General features: G+C 50.7%; 2 protein-coding genes across 2 annotated transcripts in view; both read left to right on the top strand.

Moving 5' to 3' along the window:
* The window catches only part of TNRC18 (trinucleotide repeat containing 18), a 124,532-nt gene that overhangs the window by 85,613 nt on the left and 15,822 nt on the right, over positions 1–23,097 (top strand). Inside the window, exons 19-20 of the mRNA XM_006889751.1 lie at positions 7,462–7,880; positions 22,195–22,338. Of these exons, the coding sequence (XP_006889813.1) occupies positions 7,462–7,880; positions 22,195–22,338 (563 nt within the window). The remainder of the gene's footprint in view (positions 1–7,461; positions 7,881–22,194; positions 22,339–23,097) is intronic.
* LOC102843683 (EKC/KEOPS complex subunit LAGE3-like) lies at positions 16,771–17,378 on the top strand. Its single transcript, XM_006889716.1, has 2 exons — positions 16,771–17,014; positions 17,089–17,378. Exons 1-2 carry the CDS (start codon positions 16,771–16,773, stop codon positions 17,376–17,378), a joined length of 534 nt encoding a protein of 177 aa, XP_006889778.1.

Raw genomic sequence — 23,097 nt, 5'->3', positions numbered from 1 at the left:
CAGCTAGATCCGGCCTTGTCTGAGTTTGCATTTGTTCTACATTTTTCTCCCTTGCTCTCCAGAACCTTCAAGAGTGGTCAGCAGGCAGGGAGGCACTACCTGGTTTTGGTCCCAAAGGCGTGGAGGCGGAGCTCCTTGGGGCCCGGCAGTCCTTGGACCACTTATTTCTGCGTGTCTTTGACCTTCACCATTTGTCTTTGGCAGTCATGGGGGTGGGGGGTTTTAGATCGTGTCGCTTTGTCATGAGTGTTTTCATCTCCGCAATGATGGCAAAGCTCTGTACCTCTCTTTTCAGGGTTACTCTCTCAGTTTTTGCTGGTGTCTTTGAACCTCACTTGCCCAGAGCCCTTCTCGCTCACACTCAGAATAGTGTTTCCCCTTGAACTGAAGCTTGCTGACTACTGGTCGTTCCCATTTCTCTCTGGTTTACGGCGTTTTGTGCTGGGGTTTTATTGGGTATGAACGTGGCCCTGCCGGCTTCCGAATGCTTATTGTTTGTGTGGTCAATCTCACTTCCATCCATTTATTCTGTCTCCAGTTTAAAACGAGTCTCTTATAAACAGCATATGGGGTTGTGAAGTGCCGACTTGTGTAAAACAGACAACGACCCACCTGGGTGCTGCCACGTCCTGACGACCCTGACTGTGTGCTCACCCACTGCTGGGGCTGTCGTGTCCGTCCGTGCCACCGAGTCCTCCTTCCCCAGGAACTCGTCTGCCTGCGTCCAGAGACAGGGAGGCAGAGTCTCACCGTCCTGCTTGCTGGCTTCTTAGCGTGCCGTTCAAATGGTTCTGGCAAAACTGACTTCCACCTGCAGAAAGCTGAAACAGGATCCACATCTCACATCATACACAAAAGTCAACTCAAGGTGGACCTAGAGGTAAAACCCCAAACCATAAAGATCATAAGAGATGAAGCAGGACCAAGCTTAGAAGCCGAAGCCCATGGTATAAAAAGTCTGACAAATACAGCGAGAAACACACAACCAGGAGAGGATACAACTGATGAATGAGACCTAAAGATTAAATCCCGGTGCACATAAAAAACCTTTCCGACAGACTGAAAAGAAAACCTGCCTACTGGGAAAAATGGTATTTAACAATACCATCTCAGATAACAACCATCTCTTATAACAAAAGTTTATATAATACCACTAGAAAAAGACTAATAACCCAATTACAAAATGGGCAAAAGACACGGAAAAATGTTTCACAGAGGAAGACATTCGGATGGCCAACAGACATGAAGAAATGCTCAAAATCGCTGGCATTAAGGGAGATATAAATCAAAACCACAATGAGATACCATCTTACCCCAGTAGTAGTGGCAAAGTTTACCAGGACAACAAGGAATAAATGTTGGAGAGGATGCAGAGAGATAGAAACTCTCAAACACTGATGGTGGGATTGTAAAATGGTACAACCACTCTAGAAGGCAGTTTGGTGTTTTCCTCAAAAAGCTGAACACAGAAGTTCCATAACCCAGCTATTCCACTGCTTGGAATAAACCCTGAGAAAATTAGAACTGAGGCACAAATGGAGACTTGTACACCAGTATTCAAACCAGTGTTATTCATTATTGCAAGAACATAGAAACAGCCCAGATGTCCAACCACAGTTGAATGGATTGAGAAACTGTGGTGCATTCACATGATGGAATACTATGCAGCAGGCAGGAGCAATGATTTAAAATTTACTACATAAATTGGGAGGGACTGGAGAGTATTACGCTAAGTGAACTAACTCACTCCCATTAAGGACAAACACTGTGTAAGACCATTATTGTACAAATAGATAACTAGTAAAACAGGTATGAGGATCCAAGGGGGTGAGGGTAGGAGCAAAGAAGTAGGATGGGCAGGGTGGTAATCGTAGGGGGTCGCACAGTTTGATGGGTAGAGGGAGGAAATGAGAAAGATCTGATGGGGATCTGGAAAGACAGGGCAGTGGTGGGCATAGTTTGGTGTTGATTAATTTTATTTAAAAAAAGAAATGTCATATAAAGAAAATAAGAAGTCAAAAATTTAAAAAAAATACAAAAAAAATTTAAAAAAGAAAAATAAGGGAGGAAAATGTGCAACAAGGAATGAATGGAAATTAAGTTCTTTATAAACTTTCATTAAAATCTAAAAAAAATAATAGAAAAAAATACAGTGAATAGAAGTGTTTGTCTGAAACTCAGTGTGAATAGAGTGTGAAAAACAATGTATATGAACTTTGTAAGCAAACCAATATAAAATAAAAATTTAAAAAGAGGTCTTTGATGACAGATTTACCTAATGCATATAGTTGATTATTTGTGTTTTATCCCTCCTATAATATCTGCATTTTAAAATCCATGTTTAAACTTTTAAAATTTACTGTGATTAATGTTATGGTTGGGTTTGTGCCCTCTGAGATTTTTAGGAACAGCTTTAGTGAGGCACTATTCACACACTTAAAAGTAATAATTTCAGAGATTCAGAGGGTGGTGTATAGCCACGGTTCTGTCCAGCTCCCATCACTGTCTGCTTTCAGAGCTCTGTCACCATCCCTGAAGCAAATGTGCTCGGGAGAAGTCACTTTTTAGTCTTTCTTTTCTCCTTGTTCCTGACAACCCTTGGTCTTCTTTCCATCACTATGGATTCGTCCTTTGTGACTATTTCATATAAACAGGACTGCAAATTGATATTCTCTGTAGGCAGACTCCTCCCGTCATGGTTTCAAGGTTTATTTGCATAGTCCTTTTTTTAAAAAAAAAGTGTTACTTTTTTAAAAAAAATACAAGTTTATTTACAAAATTGGAAAACATTGTTTTTCGGACCAGATTCTTCTAATTTCGGACCAGATTCTTCTAATTTCCCTCATCTCCCCACCCATCAAATTGTACAACCTCATGATTAATCCCCCCACCCGCCCTGAACATCCTCATCCCCCGCCTGCCCCTCCACATCCTTCCTTTCTGTGGTGTGGATGAACCACGTTGTGTTTACGCCTTTACCTGTTCAGGACATCTGGGTTGTTTCCATTATGGACATGCTGCTGTGAATATTTGTTTACAGATCTCTGAAGAGAGAAAGGTTTTCAATTCTCCTGGGTCCACACTTAAGAGTGGAATCCCTGGGACATACAAAAAGACATCATGTTACAGGTAGAGGGTCAGATGGACGCAGTGGCTGTACCGGTGGGCTTGAACGTGCGAGAGGTCATGAGGATGGAATGGGGGAGTGCGGAGCGCGGATCTGTTGTTCATCAGAGTGCAGCATCAGCTCGAAGGACCTGAAACAGCAGCGTGATGACCTCACAGTTAACGTTTGGAGCAACCGCCCAGCTCTGGTGGAGTTGCAGTCGGGAGGTGGTGCTGTGCTTGGCACCTGGAAGAATCACGCACTGTTTTTCCCCAGAGATGTGTGAGGGTTGCAGGATCTCCACATGGTCTGTAACACTTAGTTCTGCTTAATTTTTTTTTTGTAGCCACATTGTGTTTGGGATATTATCTCGTTGTGGTTTAAATTTCCATTTCCCAGATGTTAATGAGTGTATTTCATTGCTGCTGGTCATTTTTGTGTCTTTGGAGCAGCGCCTACTTAAAATCTTCATGTTGAGCACGACCCATCGCGACTCCATGAACAAAAGGCCTGAAGCCTCTACAACCATCGACATTTATCAGTGTTGTTGTTTAGGAAGTGGATGCCACTGCTGTTTCCACCCCGTGTGATTTACACCCTCTGAAAACCCACTGCAGGGTCAGCTCTGAGTCTGTTCTAACTCGACAGCACAACAGTGACCTGAGGGTTTCACAGCTGTTCTTAAAATGCACTTAGCAATTTGAACTTCTTCTCCACCTTGTTTTGTACCCTCAAATTGGATCCGACTGGCACAGGGGGAGACTGCCCCTCCTTTCCTGTGGAGCATCTGGTGGATTCGAATCTTGCTCCTTTGGGATTGCAGTGCAGCTTCTTGCCACCAGGCCACCAGAACTCTGTAGATTTGAACTTCTTGTATAATTTTGTGGAATTTCTGTATCAGGTGCCTAGCAAACCATACTGGGACAGTGCCTCAGGCCACCTATGGGAAGAAGTTTCTTTCAAAGTCTCATCAGAAGAACACTGACCAGCGGTCAAGAGGACAGAAGACGTGTTGTATTGAGAAAATCTGCTGTCAGGAATCTCTCCAAAGTACCAAGGGGCAGTGAGTGGTATTAAAGATGAAGGTGCCTCTGTCAGGCCATGGTCTTTTCAGTCACTTGTAATGGATCTGAGAGCTGGACAGTGACTAAGGGTGACAGACGAAGAATCGACGCCTTTGAATAAGACAGCAGAACTTCCTCTCAGCTCCGCTCACTTCCTCCTGAGCCTTCTTCTGACATCCATAATTCTACCAGCAGTCTCTTCAAGCTAATCTAGACTTTTATTATTAAAATATCCCCTTAAACTCACAATCTCTGGTGAAAACTCATGCACTGAAATAGTTTTGATTCCTTTCATTAAGGATCAAAACTCAAAATGCATAGGTAGATGTAAGTCTCACCAACAAGCACAGAGGCTTTTGAGTTTTGGTGCTAGAGAAGAGTATTGAATATACCGTGGACTGCTAGGAGAACAAACAGGTTTGTCATGGAGAGGGTGAAGCCGGCTGCTCCTTGGAGGCAAGGATTCTGAAGCTTCGTCTGACATACTTTGGGCATGTTGTAAGGAGGGACCAGTCCTTGGAGAGGGACATCATGTTTGGGAGGGTGGAGGGACAGTGCAGGAGAGGACGACCCTCGATGAGGTGGATTAATTCAGTGATTGGTGGAACGGGAGTGGGTGTGTCGGAGACAGTGAGGTTGGCACAGGATGGAGCAGGGTTTTGGGCTCTTGTACATAGGTCACCGTGACTTGCAAGCGACATGACGGCACATAACAACATCATCCTTTTGCAGAAGTAAAAGGTCTTGCTGAGAAAAAAACCAAACCCCAAACTCAGAAGCCTCCAATTTATTGCCGTCAAGTGGGAACCAGCCCTGCAGGGGGTTTTCAGAAGCTGGGAAGCACACGGGAGGAGGTTGTGCCTACAGAGCAGTGGGTGGATTTGAACCACGGGAGGCCCCACTTTGGGTTTAGCAGCACATCTGGCTGTGAACTGGGCCTCCAGCCAGGCCCGCCGGTCTGTCCGTTAGTGTCACCATCCGGTCATCTCCGGGTCTGAGTCCTTGGGTTTCCTGTTCCCTCCAGAGCTCGCTGTGTTCTTGGTTTGCGACGTGACTTTGAGTCCTATCCAGGTGCAGAGCCTGGACTCTCGTGTGTCCCCCGAGGGTCATTTCCTTCACACCAGCAGCCTCTCGCTGCCCAGAGCTTGGCCTCCAGGCTCTGAGCTTTGAGCGGCAGCTCTGGCCTCTGTGGGGGTGCTCTGTGCAAGTGCGACTCAGGGGTCCGTGAGAGATGTGGGCTAAGGAGGGTACAGGGGGGTCCTCCCACTTCTTTTCTGCATGCAGATTCTGCACTTCTTTCTTGGTTCGCCCCACACTGTGCGCTCCACCCCCACCTCCATGCCCCAAACCTGTTCACATCACGTGGGTTCTCATTCCGATCAACTCTGCAGCACAGAGAGGAGCTACCATAGAGTTTCTGAGGTCACCATCTATGGAAGTAGACTGTACCCCAACTTTATCCCAGGGAGTGGCTGCTGGTCTGAAACACTGACCTTGGTGAGCAGCTGGACATCTGACGAGAGCTCTGGTGCTCTTGAGAAAGTGACCAGGGGAGTATGTTTAGCCCCAGGGAAAACTTCAGGATGGGGTCTTACCTGGCTGTAGCTCTTACCTGGGTAACTCTTATCTAAATAGGCCTTACTGGTATAGCTCTTACCTGTTCTTATCTCTGTAACTTTTGCTTGTATAACTCTTCCCTGTGTAGCTTACCTGTGTTGTTTTCACAGGTATAACTCTTAACCTCTAACTCTTACTGGCATAGGTCTTACCAGCATAGCTCTTAGCTGTCTAACACTTGATTGCAGCTCTTCCTGTATAACTCTAGCTGTATCGTTTTTACTGGTAAAATTCTTACCTCTATCTCTTTCTGGGACAGCTTTAACTAGAGTGCCTCCCACCTGTTAATTCTTACAAACATTGTTCCACCAGGGAACCATAGTTCCCACCAGGGTCTGACCGCTCCTGCCCTCTCTCCAGAACATTCTCCATACGTACTGCCCATAGTCTTATTTGCCTGGGTCTTGGTTCTGAGCGTGTTTCTGCAGACCGGGCGTCACCAGGTAGGGTCTGTTCCTTCCCATCTGAATGGAGTTGTCACACTGTTTAATCACCTTCACCCTCATCCACCAGGGAAAAGCCCCCAGCTGCCTCCCTGTGCAGCAGGAAGTCTGTTAACGGAAGATTAATTAGTGGGTTCATTACACTTTCTGAGTGCAGCTTTTCCACTGAGAGTCCCGCAGGACCCTGATGTCGGGCCTCTGTCACAGGACACTATGGGGCTGAGTTCCCCAAAGGAGCCCTTGGCAAGCTGCTGCCCGCCTTGAGGCCACAGGCCTGGGAACTGGAAGTGGCTTCTCTGCTCTGACACTGCTGGCCTTCTGGGAGTGACTGCCAAGCACCTTCTGGAGGGGTGTCATCCTGGCATCTGGCTCAAGAAGGCACCATGGGGTGAATGCCCATCGGAGCTTGTCCCTAGGGAGAAATGCCATTAACCCCCATCCCAGTCTACCCAGGACACCAGCTTTGGGCCACTGCCGAGTTGTACAGTCCTGGGGTGTGGGGGTGGGATGGGCGACAGCGATGGGGACAGCAGCTCTTCAGCCCAGTGGACAGAGGATACCGCTGCTTCCCAGGTAGAGATGAGAGGTGATGCGTCCAGCCCAAGGCTGCAGCAGAATCAAAAGTCTTGGGTGCAGAGACCCTGTGTCTGATGGGGTGTAAACTGTGTACAATGGGGTACAGGCAGGACTGTAGTTCTTGGTCAGGACTGCCCTGGGTGGTTGGGAAGCTCATTCCTGAACTCTCTGGGCTCCAGGGTTCCCCCACTTTCTGTGGGTGGGCAGACGCCCCTGAGACCTGCCAACTGGCACCAGGAAGCCCTGCCAGCCTCATGGGGTTTGTGGGACTTACCCAGGTGTAGGCGCCTCCCCGCCCAGCTGGTTTGGCTTCTGGGATTTCCACGGGGGTCCCCAGGGGTGACTTCTGCCACCCAAACACTCAACTGAACATTTCTGGAGGGAGGTTTAGGGGTGAGGGCCCCCGGTGTGGTGAGAGGGAACGGAGTCAGGGCTACAGGAGGTTTAGGATCAGTATAGGGCCCTCACCAACCACTCCCAGGTGACGGGACCTCAGTTTCCCCCTCAGGAAATAGGGAGAGATACGCCCCACCTACTCCCAGAGAGGTCCTTTGGAAGGTGCACTGGGCCTTGTTGCTGAGGGCCAGCGAACAGGGTGAGCAGGCGCAGCGGCCCCTGGAGACCCTGCCTCTAACACAGCCTGTCCCGTCTGCAGGCACTGAGTTCGAGTACACTGACTCAGAGAGCGAAGTCAAGGTGCCGAAGTGCTCGCCCGCGGGCCTGCTGCGGCCCAAGAAGGGGCTCGGGGATCCAGGAGGGGGCCTGGCCGGGCCTGCGCCCGGCGCCCGCGGCCCAACCAGCCCCGACAAGGCCAAGCTGGCAGCAGAGAAGGGGCGCAAGGCGCGCAAACTGCGGGGCCCTAAGGAGGCTGGCTTCGAGGCAGGGCCCGAGGCCAGTGACGACGACCTGTGGACGCGACGGCGCAGCGAGCGCATCTTCCTGCACGACTCGGCCCCCGCGCCCCCCGCGCCCACCACCGCCCCGGCGCCTAAGGCCACACGCTGCACCAAGGGTGGTGCGCTTAGCCCGCGCAAGGACAGCGGCCGCGCCAGGGACAGGAAGGACCCCCGCAAGGTAAGTGGTGCCAGGGACAGGAAGGACTCCCGCAGGGTAAGGGGGTGGGGTGGGCACCCGGGGAGCTCCTGTGCCTGGGTGCTGTGGTCGCTCAGGGACCAGCCCTGCAAGCGACCCGCCACTTCCCAGGGCCAGCTCTCCCAGTGATGCCAACCCTCCTGGGCCAGCCCTCCCAGTGACCCACCACTTCCCCAGGACCTGCCTTCCCAGCTACCTGCCAACTCCCCAGGCCAGCCCTCCCAGTGACCCAGCATCTCCCCAGGGCTAGCCCTCTCAGCAACCCGCCACCTCCTGGGGTCAGCTTTCCCATTGCCCCCCCCCTCACCTTCCTGGGGCAGCCCTCCCAGTGACCTCCTGGGGTCAGCCCTCCCAGAGACCCACCACCTTCCTGGGCCAGCCCTCCCAGTGACCTCCTGGGGTCAGCTCTCCCAGTGACCCCCACCTTCCTGGGGCAGCCCTTTCAGTGACCTCCCCAGGCCAGCCCTCCCAGCAACCTGCCACCTCCTGCTATCCTTTTTCCCACCCCACAGGCCCTTTTTGCATTTGATCTCAGATTAATATTTCAAAGATAGTTTTTATTGCAATTAATGATATAAGTTTGCCATCGTAACAGTTGTTAACTTTACAGTGCAGACGTTAATTGTGGTTCTTTGGATAAGTGCTGGGGTGATACCAGGCTTGGTGTTTAAAATGTACCCGGTGGTTCTGTGCAGAAGGGTTAGGGGAGCCTGTAGGATTGATCTGTCTCTGGGGCATGGGGCCCCTGGACACCACCTGGAGACTCTGTGCACCACATTGCATGACCATCAACACTGCTTTAAGAATGTTCTCAGAGGAGCTCTGGTGGCCTAGTGGCAAAGAACTGCAACTACAATCCCAGAGGCACACGGTTCAAATCCACCAGATTCTCTGCGGGGGAAGGAAGGACAATCTCCTCCTGTACCAGTCAGATCTGATTTGACGGTACACTCACACAAAAATAATAAAATAAAAAAAGAATGTTCTCCTCCTCCTGAACAGAAACCATGGCTCTTACACAGTGACTCACACTTGTCACCTCCCCAGTCCCTGTAGCCACCACCGAACTAGTCTGTGCTGTGCCCCGTCTAGAAATTTCACGGGAGCAGAATCCTACAGCGTGTGCCCTGTGTCTGGCTTGTTTAGAAGATCCGCACGACACTTTACGAGTTCGTTCATCCCCACTGCCTGGGGGTTGTTCCAGCTCGCTGCCACGTGCGGTCTGGTTTCCGAGGCTGTAAATCCAAACAGAAAGAGGCCGTCATCTTTCTCCCGCAGAGCGGCTGGTAGATGCGACTTCTCTGCTCATAGGTGAACGTGAAATGCTCTGTGCCACCAAGGACCCATGTCACAGCATGTGTTAAAATGTACACAAACAAAGGGATTGTGGAATTACGGTCCATTCACACAATGGAATACTATGCAGCACACAGGAGCAATAACTTTGTAAATTATTACCTAACTTGGGAGGGACTGGAGAGCATTATGCTGAGTGAACTAACTCAGCCCCACAAGGGCAAATATTGAATAAAACAGTGATTGTAGAATGAGTATAAGGATCCAGGAGGGGTGGGAGAGGCTGGAAGCAGAGGGATGTGGATGTGCAGGGGGAAGAGAGGATTAATCATTGGGTTGTACAATTTTTAAAAAAAATTTATTTTTTTAATTTTTGTGTGTGTGTGTACCGTCAAATCAGATCTGACTGATTCCGGAGGAGGTTGCATCTCCTTCTCCAGCAGAGCATCTGGTGGATTCGAACCACGCACCTCTGGGATTGCAGTGCAGCTTCTTGCCATGGGTTGTACAATTTGATGGGTGGGAAGGTGAGGGAAATTGAAAGAGTTTGTTCGAATTTGTATTTGAATTTTGTAAATTAACTAGTGAAAAAAAAATAGAAGTAAAAATAAGCAATTTGTGGTTCAAATCCACCAGATGCTCTGCTGGAGAAGGAGAGACAGTCTCCTCCAGTACCAGTCAGATCTGGTTTGATGGTACACATAAAGAAAATAATAAAATAAAATTGAAAAAATTTTTTAAAAAGAAACAAGCAAATTAAAAAAAAAAGTAAAATAAAACTGTTGTTGTTGTTACAACAACAGTTTTATTTAACTTTTTTTTTTTAAATAAAACTACAACATAAAAAAATAAAGTTTACTGTATTGTACTAATCACAATGAAAAATACCTGGGAAAAAAAAAAAAGTAACTCCTTATTGTGGCCAGTTGGTGGGCCACGTCCCGTTGAGCCGTTCGTCTGCTGGTAGACCGGACCGTTTCTAGCTTTGGACTGGTGTGAATAACCCCGCTGTGAACATGGACGTGCAGGTGCATCTGAGCCTCTGCTTTCAGGCCTTTGGAGAATTGCTGAGTCGTATGCTGACTCCTTGTATATACCGTGCGTGTGCCGTTGGGCGGGGCCAGTCCCTGAGGGACACCGTGCTTGGTAGATGGTCAGTGGGATGAGGATACCCCTCAGGGTGGTGGACTGACGCGGTGGCTGTACACCAGGTCGGGCAGCAGAGAGCGAGGACGGCGCCGACCCGGCGGGTCACCGCTGCTGTCACGTGGGGACCAAATACCATGACTGTCTGACATAGTGACATTTTCTTCTTTCTGTAATATTTTTATTATTTTTTTTTAATTTTGAACAGCTTTATTGATAGAAACCTGTCATACAATGAAGTACACGTATTTAAAATGTGTTAAGAGTGTGTCACAATATGTTGTTGTTGTTATGTGCCGTCAAGTCGTTTCCGACTCATAGCGACCCTATGCACAACAGCCCTAAACCCTGCTCTATCCTGCGCCAACCGCACCGCCTCTGACACACCCATCCCGATTACCCCAGTCACCGAATCAATCCATCTCATAGAGGGTCTTCCCCTCCTGCGCCGTCCCTCCACCCTCCCAAGCATGATGTCCCTCTCCAAGGACCCGTCCCTCCTGGCAACATGTCCAAAGTATGTCAGACGAAGCCCCAGAATCCTTGCCTCCAATGAGTAGCTTGGTTTAATCCTCTCCAAGATGAATCTGTTTGTTTTCCTGGCAGTCCATGGTACATTCAGTACCCTTCTCCAGCACCACAGCTCAAAAGCATCCACTCTCCTTCTGTCCTCCCTAGTCATTGTCCAACTCTCTGATGCATAACAAGCGATTGCAAAGACCATGGCCTGTATCAGGCGCACCTTAGTCTCCAGAGAGACACTGTTGTTCCTGAGTACCTTTGAGAGGTCCCTAACAGCAGACTTTCCCATCGTGATACACTTTTTGATTTCCTGACTGCTGGTGCCAAGAGTGTTAACTGTGGAGCCGAGCAAACTGAAGCTGTGAACAATCTCAATCTCTTCGTCATCCATCCTGACGCTGCTAATTGGTCCAGTGGCGAGAATCTTTGTCTTCTTGACATTGAGCCTTAGTCCATACTGAAGGCTGCAGTCCTTGACCCTTCGCAGCAAGTGCATGAGGTCCTCCTCAGTTTCAGCAAGCAGGGTTGTGTCATCTGCATAACGCAGATTGTTAATAGATCTTCCACCAATCCTGATGCCACAATTCTCCTCATAGAGCCCAGCCTCTCGGATAATCTGCTCTGCATACATGTTGAAAAGGTATGGAGACAGGATGCATCCCTGGTGGACACCCTTCCCAATTCTGAACCATGCAGTGTTACCTTGCTCTGTTCTGACTACTGCCTCTTGGTCCAAGTATAGGTTTCGTATTAGCACAATTAAATGTTCTGGGATTCCCATTATATACACTTTTAAAAAATTTATACTGATTTATTTACAATGTTTGAATACATTGTTTTTCACAAAAGATTCTTCACGTTTCTTTTTTTTTTTATTTCCATTCATGCATTGTTCTGTAATATTTTTATTATTATTCAAGTTTAAGTTACAGAGCAATTAATTATAATGGTCTGGAGCTCTGGTAGCCTAGTGATAAGAAGTGATCCTGCAGTCCCGAAGGCACATGGTTCAAATCTGCCAGCTGCATGGGGAGAAGCGCAGGCAGTCTCCGCCGGTGTGATTTACAGCCTCTGAAAACCCGCTCGATGGTCAGCTGTGAGTTGGTTCTGACTCGCGCTCACACGACAGCAAGCAGGGCTGTGATGACCACTGCTGACCGCTTCCACACTTCGTCTCTGTCAGCCTGATTTCCGTTGTTCTGTCTGTACCTCCCTGTGGACCTATCCTGTGGACCGTCCCCCACTGGGCAAGGCCTTTCCCTTCACCCACCTCTAACATGTCCATTAGCTATTGACCAGGTTTACCCCCTCTTCGCTCTCATCCCTGGTAGCCATCATTTTGTTTCTACACCTTTCTGTAGCATTTTAGAATAGCAGTCTGGTGCAGTGTTTATCTTTAGGGACAGACGTCTTTCACTCACAGGATGTCCTGTAGGTCTAGCTGCGTTATGCAGCGTTTCTCAGATTCCCCGTCATTCCTTAGAGCTGCATCCCCTCCCTTGGTGAATGTCCTGTAACTTCTCTGTCCATTTGCCCATTCATGGACACTTGGGTAGTTTCCGTTCTTTTGTTACAGAATCCTATTTTCACATGTACATAAAATATATTGGATCACAAAGGAAAATTGGTATTGAAGTGCAGCTGTCAGAATTTTCCTTTTTTAAGGTAAAAGAATAAAGAGTTTCATTAGAAAGTTACATCCTAAAGAGATGGAGCTGCCTCCTTGAAAGGAGATACGGAGGAGAGGCGAGAAGATGTTTAAAAATCAGTTTGTGATCTCATCTCTACGTGTTTCCGAGTGGCGTTAGTAAGAGTATCTGCTCCAACTCTGCTGGAGTTTTGAAGCGGTCCTGATGCTGACTCCAGGTGTCTGTTGTCACTGTCACGTGATAGGAGCTGTTGGGAGTTATGAAGCGGTCCTGATGCTGACTCAGGATTTCTGTTGTCATCGTCATGATATGACGAGCTGCTGGATTTCACTAGGTGACAGAATCTCAGGTCTGACAGAGAGGTTCTCTTAGGACATGTGGTCGCCACGTGCAGCCCCCCGGGGAAAGCCTTCATCTTCAGAGCTTGGTGAAAACACACTGGCGTTTTCTTCCTTTCAGGTTTCCAGGTCTTTGGAAGCTCAATCAACACTCCAGGTTATGAACTCTTGGCATTTCAAGAACTCAATGATGATTAGGCCTGTTTCCCTTTTTGCACTGGCTGCTAGGAAGCCCATTTCCCCCCTTTTGGCTGGTTTTATTCAGACCTGACAGCTTCTGACAAAAGTCTCTGACTTGGGTCTTCCCACCCCATGTCCCAGCTGGAGTATTTTCATCTCCTGGGGCTGCGATAACGAGATACCACTAAGTGGGACGCTTTCAGCAACAGAAATGAGTGTCTCCCAGTTGAAGGATCAGCTGTGTTTCTGTCGTCTGAGAGCTCTCAGGGAGGAACGGGCCCACGTGGCTCACCTGACTTCTAGCATCACCTCCAGCAGCACGTAGCTGCCTCCTCTCTGTATGTGACCCTGTCCCCACGTCCACCTCCTCTTCGTAAGACAGCAGCCACCCAGGGTGGAATCACTGTAGTCTGGTACAGTATTCTAGTCACTGAGTCAGAACCACTCAGCAGGTTTTTGGAGGCTGTGAATTGTGGGAAGGAGTTGCCTGTCTGTCTCCCTCGGGGCCGGTGGTGGACTTGAACCACCTAAGAGGTATGGTCTCTGGGTTAGCTGCGGAACCGTGTGCGCAACGTCAGAAGAGCTGCTTACCTAGGTAAAGTGGTGCCGTGCACGTAGTTACACACTGGATTGGGGACCGAAAGGTTGGTAGTTCAGATTCGCGCAGAGGCCTCGGAGCAGAGATCTGGCAATCATCTCTGGGGCACAGTCCGTCTCGGACGTATGAGGTCAGAACGGAGCTGGTGGCAGCTCACTGCCCTATCCTGACCTCGCTAACTGGTGACGCCTTCAAAGAAAGACTCCGTGTCCAAACAAGGCCCAGTTATGCCTCCAGTACCTCAGCTTATCTTTGGGGGACATAATTCAGTTTTTTTCTTAAAAAAAATTCTTTTGTGTGTGTGTACCATCAAACCGGATCTGACTGGTACAGGAGGAGATTGCCCCTCCTTCTTCAGCAGAGCATCAGGTGGATTCGAACCGTGTACCTCTGGGATTGCAGTGACAGTTCCTTTCTTACTGTGGAAGATGAGCCTCCAGTCGGCAGCGGCATTCTTAAGTCACAGAAAAGGCTGCGACTCGGACGTTGATCTGTGGAGAACACCTGCCGGCGAGGCAGCTGCATTTGCACACCCCCTGCAGACACCCATCGTTGGCTCAGTAAAGAGGAAGCTTGATGAGAAAGGAAAGCCGTCATCGGGCCGAGGCGGGGGCTGCAGGCGTGAGCTCAGGCGGGGATGGTGAGGAGAGCACAGGCCCCGCAGCATTGCCGTCGACGCCGCACTGAGCTGCTGTGAGTCCGGAGCCAATTCAGTGTCTCCACACACATCCGGTCTCCTTTGTCCCTCAGGAGCTGAAAGCGGGGACTCGGATTCATGTGCCCTCACATTCACGTCCGCTCACAGGTGCTAAACTGTGCAGACCGGCCAGGTGTCCACCACCAGTGAGTGACCAGCACGACGTGGTCCACAGATGCGTATCGAGCGTCTCAGTGCCGTGGGCGTGTGGTCAGGAGGGCCAGTCCCCGGAGAAGGACATCATGCTTGGGGAATAGAAGGCCAGCAAGAGGAGGAAGGCCCTCAGGAGGTGGACTGACCCCCTCATACACAGCGGGGAGTGACCATGGCTCAGCACCGGGCCAGGCCCCACCGGATCGGGCCTGGGGTCTCTGTGAGGGCGAATGGACTGGTGGCAAGTGTCGTGGATGCACCTTGTCAACCTGATGCTCAACCAGAGAGACTGAACACGGTTATGAATTCCCCTGACATGAAATCTCCGGAACAGACAAATACAGGAGACGGAAAATGAGTCAGGAGCGGCCAGGGGCTGGGCGAGCTGAGTGGGGCGTTACTGTTTAACGGATAGGGTTCCTGTGGGGGGCTGGGGAAAGTTCTAGAAACGATGGTGGTGGATGTGCACTGGCGAGACTTCTGTGTTGTTATTAGCTCTTTTTAGCTGGCTCTGGCTGTGGTGACCTGCCTGGTCCTGTCCTCCTCACGGGCTGTGCTGTACGGGAGCCCACTCTTGGTCTTTGCCAGGCCATCTCGTTGAGGGGCTTTGTTTTTTTGGGCCAGTTGTCTGCTTTCTGTGGTGGTGGTGTGGGTTTTGTGTTAGACTAGGTGTTCGAATGTACCAGCCGCTTCCTGGGAGAAAGAGGAGATCCGCTCCTGTAAAGATTTTCCATCTCGGGGGGCGGGAGGGGAGCGGGGTGCTGTGGGTTGGAGTCCCTCAGCAGTCCTCGGCTTGTGCTTCCCAGTCCCATGTCCTCCAGGGCCTGGTCCCCTTGACAGCGTGTCCCAAGTACCTGAGACGCGATCTCCGCATCCACACCCGCCTGCACCTTTTCCAGGACAGATGTATTTCTTCCGCTGCTGCTGCTGCCTGCTCCCTGCAGAATTCTTCTCCGACATTGTCAGTGCCACTAAAACTTCTAAGATGATACGTTCTATGTCGTGTGTACTTTACTGTAATGACTTCTTTTTAAAAAAAAACAGGAAAAGGTAGTTGATTCATTTTACAGGTGACAGGTGAAAGGTCAAGTGACCACAGCAGCGAAAACCGAGCCGAGCTTTGAACTCGGGGAGGAGCTGATGTCCTGCTCCTTATTCTCTGGTGCTGTTGGAGGAGAGAAATGCGGTGGATGGATTTCATGAACAAATATATTCTCTTTAGAGAATTAAGAAAAAAGACATTTGCTTGTTTTTAGGAGACCGGAAGTCCCAATTGAGGGTGCAGATTTTCGGAAAGGGTCCCTTCTGTCCGTTCCAGAGGTCAGTCTGCATTTGTCATGTGTGGACCAGGGGCTTCCTGGAGGCCTGTGTGTCCTGACCTCCGCCGGTGCCCGGAGCTGCCCGGAGCAGGGGCCTGGGTCGGGGGACACGCTGCGCTCGTGGTGAGGGTTCCCGGGGGTCCCGGTGTCCCTCCTGCCTCAGCTCATTCGCCTCCTCTTTGCTGACCGGTCTTGACTGTGATGAAGGCTCGATCCTCCTGCGTACTTGGTCTGTCAGATCGGGGGGACCCTGCTGTAGCTGCCACATGTGCCCTCACGTGCACGTGTCTTCAGAGACCCACCGCAGCGCCGTGGGGTCAGTTCTGACTCCCAGTGACCTTCCGCTGGGTTTCGGAGGTGTTGGACGGTAACACGAGGCCACTGCTGGTGGATTTGAACCGTTGGACACCCAGCCTTCGGGTCAGCAGACAGCAATCACCTACAGACTGAGCTCCAGAACTTTCCGCGTCTGTTCCCTCTCGTTACACATTGTCATCGAGTCTGAACTGACCTTCTACCAACTCATGAGAGGAAACTGTCCCTCTCTCTTTGGAGCCACTGGTGGACTCAGACCACTGCCGAGTTCGGCCTTTGGCTTGACAGTGCAGACCCCCATGGCCTGTTTCAGGGGGTGCAGCTCACGCTTGACCACGCAGTGCTGGTCCTGTCATCACTAGGCCTCACAGCTTTTCTGGGTCTTGTTGAAGATGTTGTTGCCTTCCTTTTGACATCTCTCCTGTCACCCCAACTCACCCGCGTGCCCCCTTAGCTCCCCCTGTGGGGTCCCCAACTTTCCTTTTCCTGGCGTTTGATGAGCTAGAGCTGTTGACAGGGTGGGGCTCGGTCACTGTTACAGAACAGAAAGTGTGTGAATGGTTGAGAGGAATCCACTTTGCTCTGTCGACGTTCCCCCAAATGACGATAAAAAGTTCAAGTGTCTGATCTTTTTAGGTAAGAGGACCAGACAAGGTAAAATGACACAATTGAAAAAGCCACATCCCGGGGGCCCCATCATCCTCTTTGTCGCTGAGCTGTGGGTGGAGGTGGAGGTCTGCTCAGACCCTCGTGCCCAGGCTAGGCCCAAAGCGCAGCCAGCAGCCATGCAGGCCGCAGGTGGAGACCCCGGGGGCGCAGGTGCAGAGGACCCCGCCGGCCTGGAGCCCCAGGGCAGCCCCGAGGAGCAGGGTGGGCACACCACGTCCGGTGGCGGCAGCGGTGGTGACGGCGCCCAGGGAGCCGGGAGCGACCCAGGGGCCCCGCTCCTCAGGGCCAGCTGATCCCCAGGCCTGCAGGGGCAGTGAGACCACTGTTCAAGTTCTCCCTGACCGTGCCTTTCCACTCGCCCCTGGAGGTGGAGATGGCCTGCAGGGCCCTGACCCCCATCGTGCAGAACCACCGGGGAGTCATCAAGAGCTCGTACTCTCTGAAGGGCAGCACCCTGGCTCTTAGGTGGACTGCTGAAAACCCAGTGCTCTTGCAGGCTTCCATCAACCACCTCTTCCGCTACCTTTACGTGGTGATTCGGAACATCGTGACCATGAGGCCCCACTTCCCACAGAACCGCCATAGGCCTGAGGCCTAAGCTTGGGGCCCAGCCCAACAGTGGCCCTTGCCTGGCCCCTGATGCCTGCTGCCGCAGTGGCCACATCACGATGAAGCCCGTTGGCTGCATGGGCCCTTCGTGCTCGGGGCCCACTTGTTTTTTTTCCCTGTAAATGGAGGCGGGGGCTGCTTAACTCTTTGTCACTGCTCAAAATAAAAGCTATTGCTTCTAAAAAAAAAAGGCAACATCCCCCAAACCTGTTGTGGTCAAGTCTATTCTGATTTGTGGAGACCCTGGGCTCGAGGGTGGAGCTTCTAGCGTTTTCTTGTCTGTGATCTACGAAGCTGATTTCCTGCAGGGTCTTCTGAACCCTGTCGCTGGGTGGGTTTGATCCGCCAACCTTTAGGTTAGTGAGAAACCAAACTTCACCATGGATTCTGTCTCGTGGCAAACCTCCCTTGGGTTTGAGAAATTTACATCTCAGTGAGAGCAGACAGCGTCATCTGTCTCGCACCAAACAGCTGGTGGATTTGAACTGACGACCTCTAGGTTAGTAGGCAAATTAGTACCTTTTATGCCTCCCAGGAAGAAGACCTGAGGTCCACACAGTCCCCCCAGCTTCTTGATGATTCACCAAGAAACTAGGAGCAAACTGATTAACATCCAAAAATTCATACAAAACAGACCCCAGGAATCCACCACCACCCAGTACTCCCAGGGGTTGGTGGCCTCGTGGAAGGAGTCGCTCTGCCAACATAAAGGCACACGGTTCTAAACCACCAGCTGCGTCTCGGGAGAAAGATGAGAATCCACCTCCTGTATGATTTACTGCCTCTGAAAACCCACTGAGGGTCAGCTGTGAGTCGGTTCTGACTCAGCTGTCCTTAACAACAGTTAATCCAAAGCAAAACTGCTGTTAAACATATTTTTTTAAGATTTTCCTCTCTTGCCTTTTAAACTTGGTGTTATATCACGGGTAGGTTCCGATCTCAGGAGCTCTTGATGAGTACTTGGTTTATTTGGAGAGAATGCTGCTGTGTCTGGGTCAGCCAGCAGGCCTGTGGGAGGGAGGGCTGACACGTCACCCTGCACTGATGAGCGTTTTGCTTCTGTGTGCAGAACTTGAATCACATTGGTCTTCTTTCCTTTTTTATAACATTTTAAAGTGCTTTAGGTGAAGGTTGACCCGGCAGGTTAGTTTTCCGTTCAGTGACTTGTACCCACGTTGCCCCGTGACGTGACGTAGGATCCAGGCCTGCAGGCTGTCAGCACTCGCCCCCTTTCCTCCCTGTGGTTCTCCTTTCCACGTGTCCACTTTCCTGCCCCTTTTTATCTTCTCATTCTGGCCTTTGGGCACACGGTGCCTTTTTGACCGTGTGCAGTTGTTTGTTCTAAGGGACACATTCCTTGCTGATAGGACTGTTTACTTTATAGGTAGCTGATGGGTGGACTTGGCAAGTAATTCGGGTTCCTGTGAAAAGGGCATCAGGCTAAGAGTTGTCTGTTCTCTGTCAGACCAGGAAGTCTGGGTTTCGTTGTTCTGTCTTTTATGAACTTGATTTTTGTTCTGAATACTCCTCCCATCTTAATTGGGATTTCTGTGGTGTCCTCTGGCTTTCTTCCCTTATTTAAATGTAGAAAAAGCACCTGAAAAACGGGTTTCCTGACCAGCGAAGACTGCTAGCAGTTATGTGTGATTATGACAGCAGTTTGGAAAAGGAAGATAGTAAAAATTCATTCAGAGACAACTTGTTAAAAAAAATCTTATACTGTGATTTGAGTGAAAGTTTCCAGAGCACAGAGGTTTTTCATTTAGTCACACACCTTCTGGTTTGTTAGCATTAATTACGGTACGCACAGTGTAATCTCATTTTTCCCATTTCTTCCCTGTGGTTCTGATTTCCATTAATCCTTCTCTTACCTCTTTGAAGGATACCTTCAGAGTTTAGGAATACAGATGCTTAAAATGCACATCGGAAACAAGAAGACTCTGTGTGTGTGTGTGTGTGTGTGTGTGTGTGTGTGTGTGAAAACGTATGTATTTTTTCCTAAATAGAAATGGTTGTTGTTAGGGGAGCTCTGGTGGCCTAGTGGCAAGGAGCTGCAACTACAATCCCAGAGGCTAACGGTTCGAATCCACCAGATGCTCTTCCGGGGAAGGAGGGACAATCTCCTCCTGTACCAGTCAGATCTGATTTGACGGTACACTCACACAAAAATAATAAAAATTTAAAAAAAAAGAAAAAGAAATGGTTGTTGTTGTGTACCGTAGAGTTAGAACCAGCCCATAGCTGAACCCCTGGAGGGTGTTCATAGACAAGGGAGGAGATGGCTTCTTTTCTGCAGAGCAGCTGGCGGATTTGAACCGCATCCCTTGGTGTAGGCAGCGCAGTTCCTTGCCATGAGGCGACCAGAGCTCACCTACAGACTAGATCTTAGTACAGGTTTTTCAGCGTGGAGATGCTCCTTGACCCTGCTTTTCCCCCTTGTGCGGTGTTCTTGGCCTTGGGCAGGTTTTGACTTGTCTCATATGAGCGTGGTGACTGCTGTGTTCTTGGCGCTCCTTGTCCAGAGTCATATTTTCTGTTTACTGCTTTGTACATAAATTACACGCAGTCTCACGAACAGCACAGTTTCCTGGCACACCGGTGTCATGTATGTCCTGTGTGTGGAAGTGGCATTTTCAACCGCCCTGGCCCAACTCCTTGGCTGTTTTGTTTAACATAAGCCTCTTTATTTTTTTAACCTTTTGTTGTTAAAGTGACTGAAGACTTCTAGAGCAGATCAATTTCCTGTTCAACAATTCATACACCTTTAGGGCAAAAGTATACAGATTTTGCAACTGTCCTCTCTGGAGTTTGTGCTCCATTGTCCTGCAGTCCTGGTACGGTAACAGACCCCCCTGTTCCCTCCCTGCATTGCCTGAGATGGGCTTCTTTTTAAAGCCTAAAGAACTTACATTCCTACTGGGCCTGACTCTATTCATGTGACTGTATTTTTGATGCCTGCTTTTTTGCAGAGTCTGATCATTCCTTGCGGTTGGAGGCCACCATAAACACACTTAGCTGTGTCTGTGGGCACCCCCGGAGGCAGATTGCTGGACGTTTTGGTGGTTTTCCAGTTTGGGGGCTCTGATAAAAAGCTCAGCCCACTTCCTGGGCAAGCATCTCACACTGGGCTCTGATTACGCCTCTCTAAACGAGACCCGATGGCCGCTGAGCTCGTTTTGGCTCATGGCGACCCTCCGTCAGGTTTCTGGGGTGACAGATCTTTATGGGAGCAGACTGCTCCAGCTTCCTCTCAAGCAGCAGCTGGTGGGTTTGAACTACCGACGTTTGGTTAACAGCCCAACACTTAACCCATTGCACCTGTGGGTCTCTTCTTTAGATAACTAGTTTAGGCACATTGTTTTGATTTCATTGTTGTTGTTAGGTACCATCGATTCGAGTATGACTCATAGTGACCCTGTGAACAAAAGGTCTGAGCCCTGTTCTATCCTGTGCCATCCTCACACTTCCTGACACACAAGAGTCCCTTGCAGCAGTCACCGTGTCAGTCCACCTCGTTGGGGGTCTTCCTCTCCTTGGCCAACCCTCTACCCTTCCCAGCAAGGAATAGCTTCTCCTGACAACATGCCCAAAGTATGAGAGGCAAAGCCTCATCATTCTTGCCTCCAAAGAGCACTCCGGCTGCACTCTCTCCACGACGTATCATTCTCTTTTCCGTCCACACGATGTTCAGTGTCTTCTCCAACACCATGGCTCAGAGACGTCAGTTCTTTTTCTGTCATCCTTATTCATTGTCCAGCTTTCAGATGCACAGCAAGTCATCAGAAAGACTATGACTTGAATCAGACCCACCTTAGTCTTCACACTGATGTCATTATTCCACAATAATTTTTGGGTTTATTATGGCAAAATAGAGGGGGGAAAGCCACAGAAAATGTGCCGTCTTAACTGTAAGTGTACATTTCAACGATGTGAATTGTATCCACGGTGTTGGGTAATATTCCCCATCATTTGCTTCCAGAACTGTTTGTCCCCTAAACAGAAGTCCCATGCCTCCTAAACAGTGGGTCCCCCGCACACCTCCAGCCCCCCATAACCTCTTCCCTGTCCATCTGGGGTGCCTTCCTATTGTTTTCTAACAGCCTTACGTACTGATTTGTGCGTGGTAACAGTGTACGCAGCGAAACAGTGGTCCTTGGAACAGTCTTCGTCCGTGTAGTTCCCACGCCGCTGCCATCCTGTTCCTGCCGATTCCTGGCGACCGTGGGGGACAGTGGGGCTGCCCCCGCGGGCTTCAGAGCCTGTGAATTTTGGGAAGTTGCCTGGTGCTTCTTTCTCCCAGGGAGCAGCTCGTGGGTTTCCGCGTCCAGCTTGCTGGTCAGCAGCTGAGTGCTCGACCACTTTGTGTGGTCAGGATGTTCATATTTATGTCATTGTTTGTGCCGTGGAAACTTCCAGAAAGGCACACCAGGCCCTTCTCTGTGTGGTTGGTCAGATGGTTGGAGCGAAACGTCTGCACAAAGTCAGGTGTAGTGAGCAGGCCAGGTTGAGCAGTCCACTGCCAAGTTCAAGGTCTGTGGTTCTGAATGTGCTGTGAAGGCAAGGCCTGGCTGTCTGCTCCAGGGAAGGTCACTGCCTGGGACGTCCAGTGGGGCAGGGCCTCCCATCACACCTGCTCCTCGGCCCCCAGTGACGGTGGAACGTGGAAACACGACAGTCCAGGTTGACAGCAGAGGAGGAGGAGGGGTCCGGTACGCTCAGACGCAGTCCCGAGGGGACCAGGGTGGGGGCCCCTGCATGCGTCCGGGCCTCAGGCTGACACCTGACCCTCTGCTCTGTTCTTGCAGAAGAAGAAGGGGAAGGAGTCGGGGTCGGCGCTGCCACCGCCCCGCACGCCAGCCCTGCCCGCCGACGCCCGGGCCCCTCACAGCTCTCTGGCCACCACCAAGCGGAGCAAGGCCAAGGGCAAAGGCAAGGAGGTGAAGAAGGAGGTGAGACTGTCCCTCCCCGCGTCAGGGGCGGGGCACCGCGCCACGCAGGCCTGCAGAGTTCCCGGGACCCCTCTGTGCTGTGTGAGGACCCTCACTGTAGTGTCAGGCCCAGGGCACATGCATGTGGCTCTCTGAACATCCGAAGGATTCCGCTCCATCTCCAGATGAGAGATGTCAGAGACCCCGCACGATGTGTGGGTGAGGGTGCGGGGGCCGCAGCATTCCCCAGATGACAGATAGTACCCGCCCCTCGCACCAGCCAGCCCCCCAGAGCCTGCAGTGCCCTTTACTGTCTCTAGAGGGTGCTGTGCTGCTCCATGTGCTTTCCTTCAGCTCAGCATTGGGCCCTGGCCAGGGGTCACGACTCAGCCCTGTGCGGTCACGTCCCCTCAGGCAGGTGGTCAGCATAGTCCACAGAGTGCCTGCTGGCTGCCTCTACAATCTGGCAGGATCCAGGTGTCAGGGTCCCTAGGCTGGCAGAGTCCTGGTGTCAGGGGCCTCGCCTGGTGGGATTCAGGTGTCAGGTGGGATCCAGGTGTCAGGGGCCCCCGCCAGGTGGGATCCAGGTGTCAGGTGGGATTCCGGTGTCAGGGCCCCCAAACTGGTGGGATCCAGGTGTCAGGGGTCCCTGCCTGGTGGGATCTAGGTGTCAGGTGGGATTCAGGTGTCAGGTGGGATCCAGGTGTCAGGTGGGATCCAGGTGTCAGGGGCCCCAGACTGGTGGGATCCAGGTGTCAGGTGGGATCCAGGTGTCAGGGG

Source organism: Elephantulus edwardii, unplaced genomic scaffold (genome assembly GCF_000299155.1).
Source record: "Elephantulus edwardii isolate Elephantulus edwardi_28Jun2011 unplaced genomic scaffold, EleEdw1.0 scaffold00080, whole genome shotgun sequence".
Taxonomy (NCBI): Eukaryota; Metazoa; Chordata; class Mammalia; order Macroscelidea; family Macroscelididae; genus Elephantulus; species Elephantulus edwardii.
This window is presented reverse-complemented; position numbering and strand designations above follow the sequence as displayed.

Bases quoted from the DNA above. Each gene is read 5' to 3' on its own strand.
- LOC102843683 (XM_006889716.1), top strand. From the start codon at position 16,771: ATGACACAATTGAAAAAGCCACATCCCGGGGGCCCCATCATCCTCTTT. The intron at 17,015-17,088 runs GTGACGGCGCCC...CCAGGCCTGCAG, and splicing joins GTCCGGTGGCGGCAGCGGTG to GGGCAGTGAGACCACTGTTC.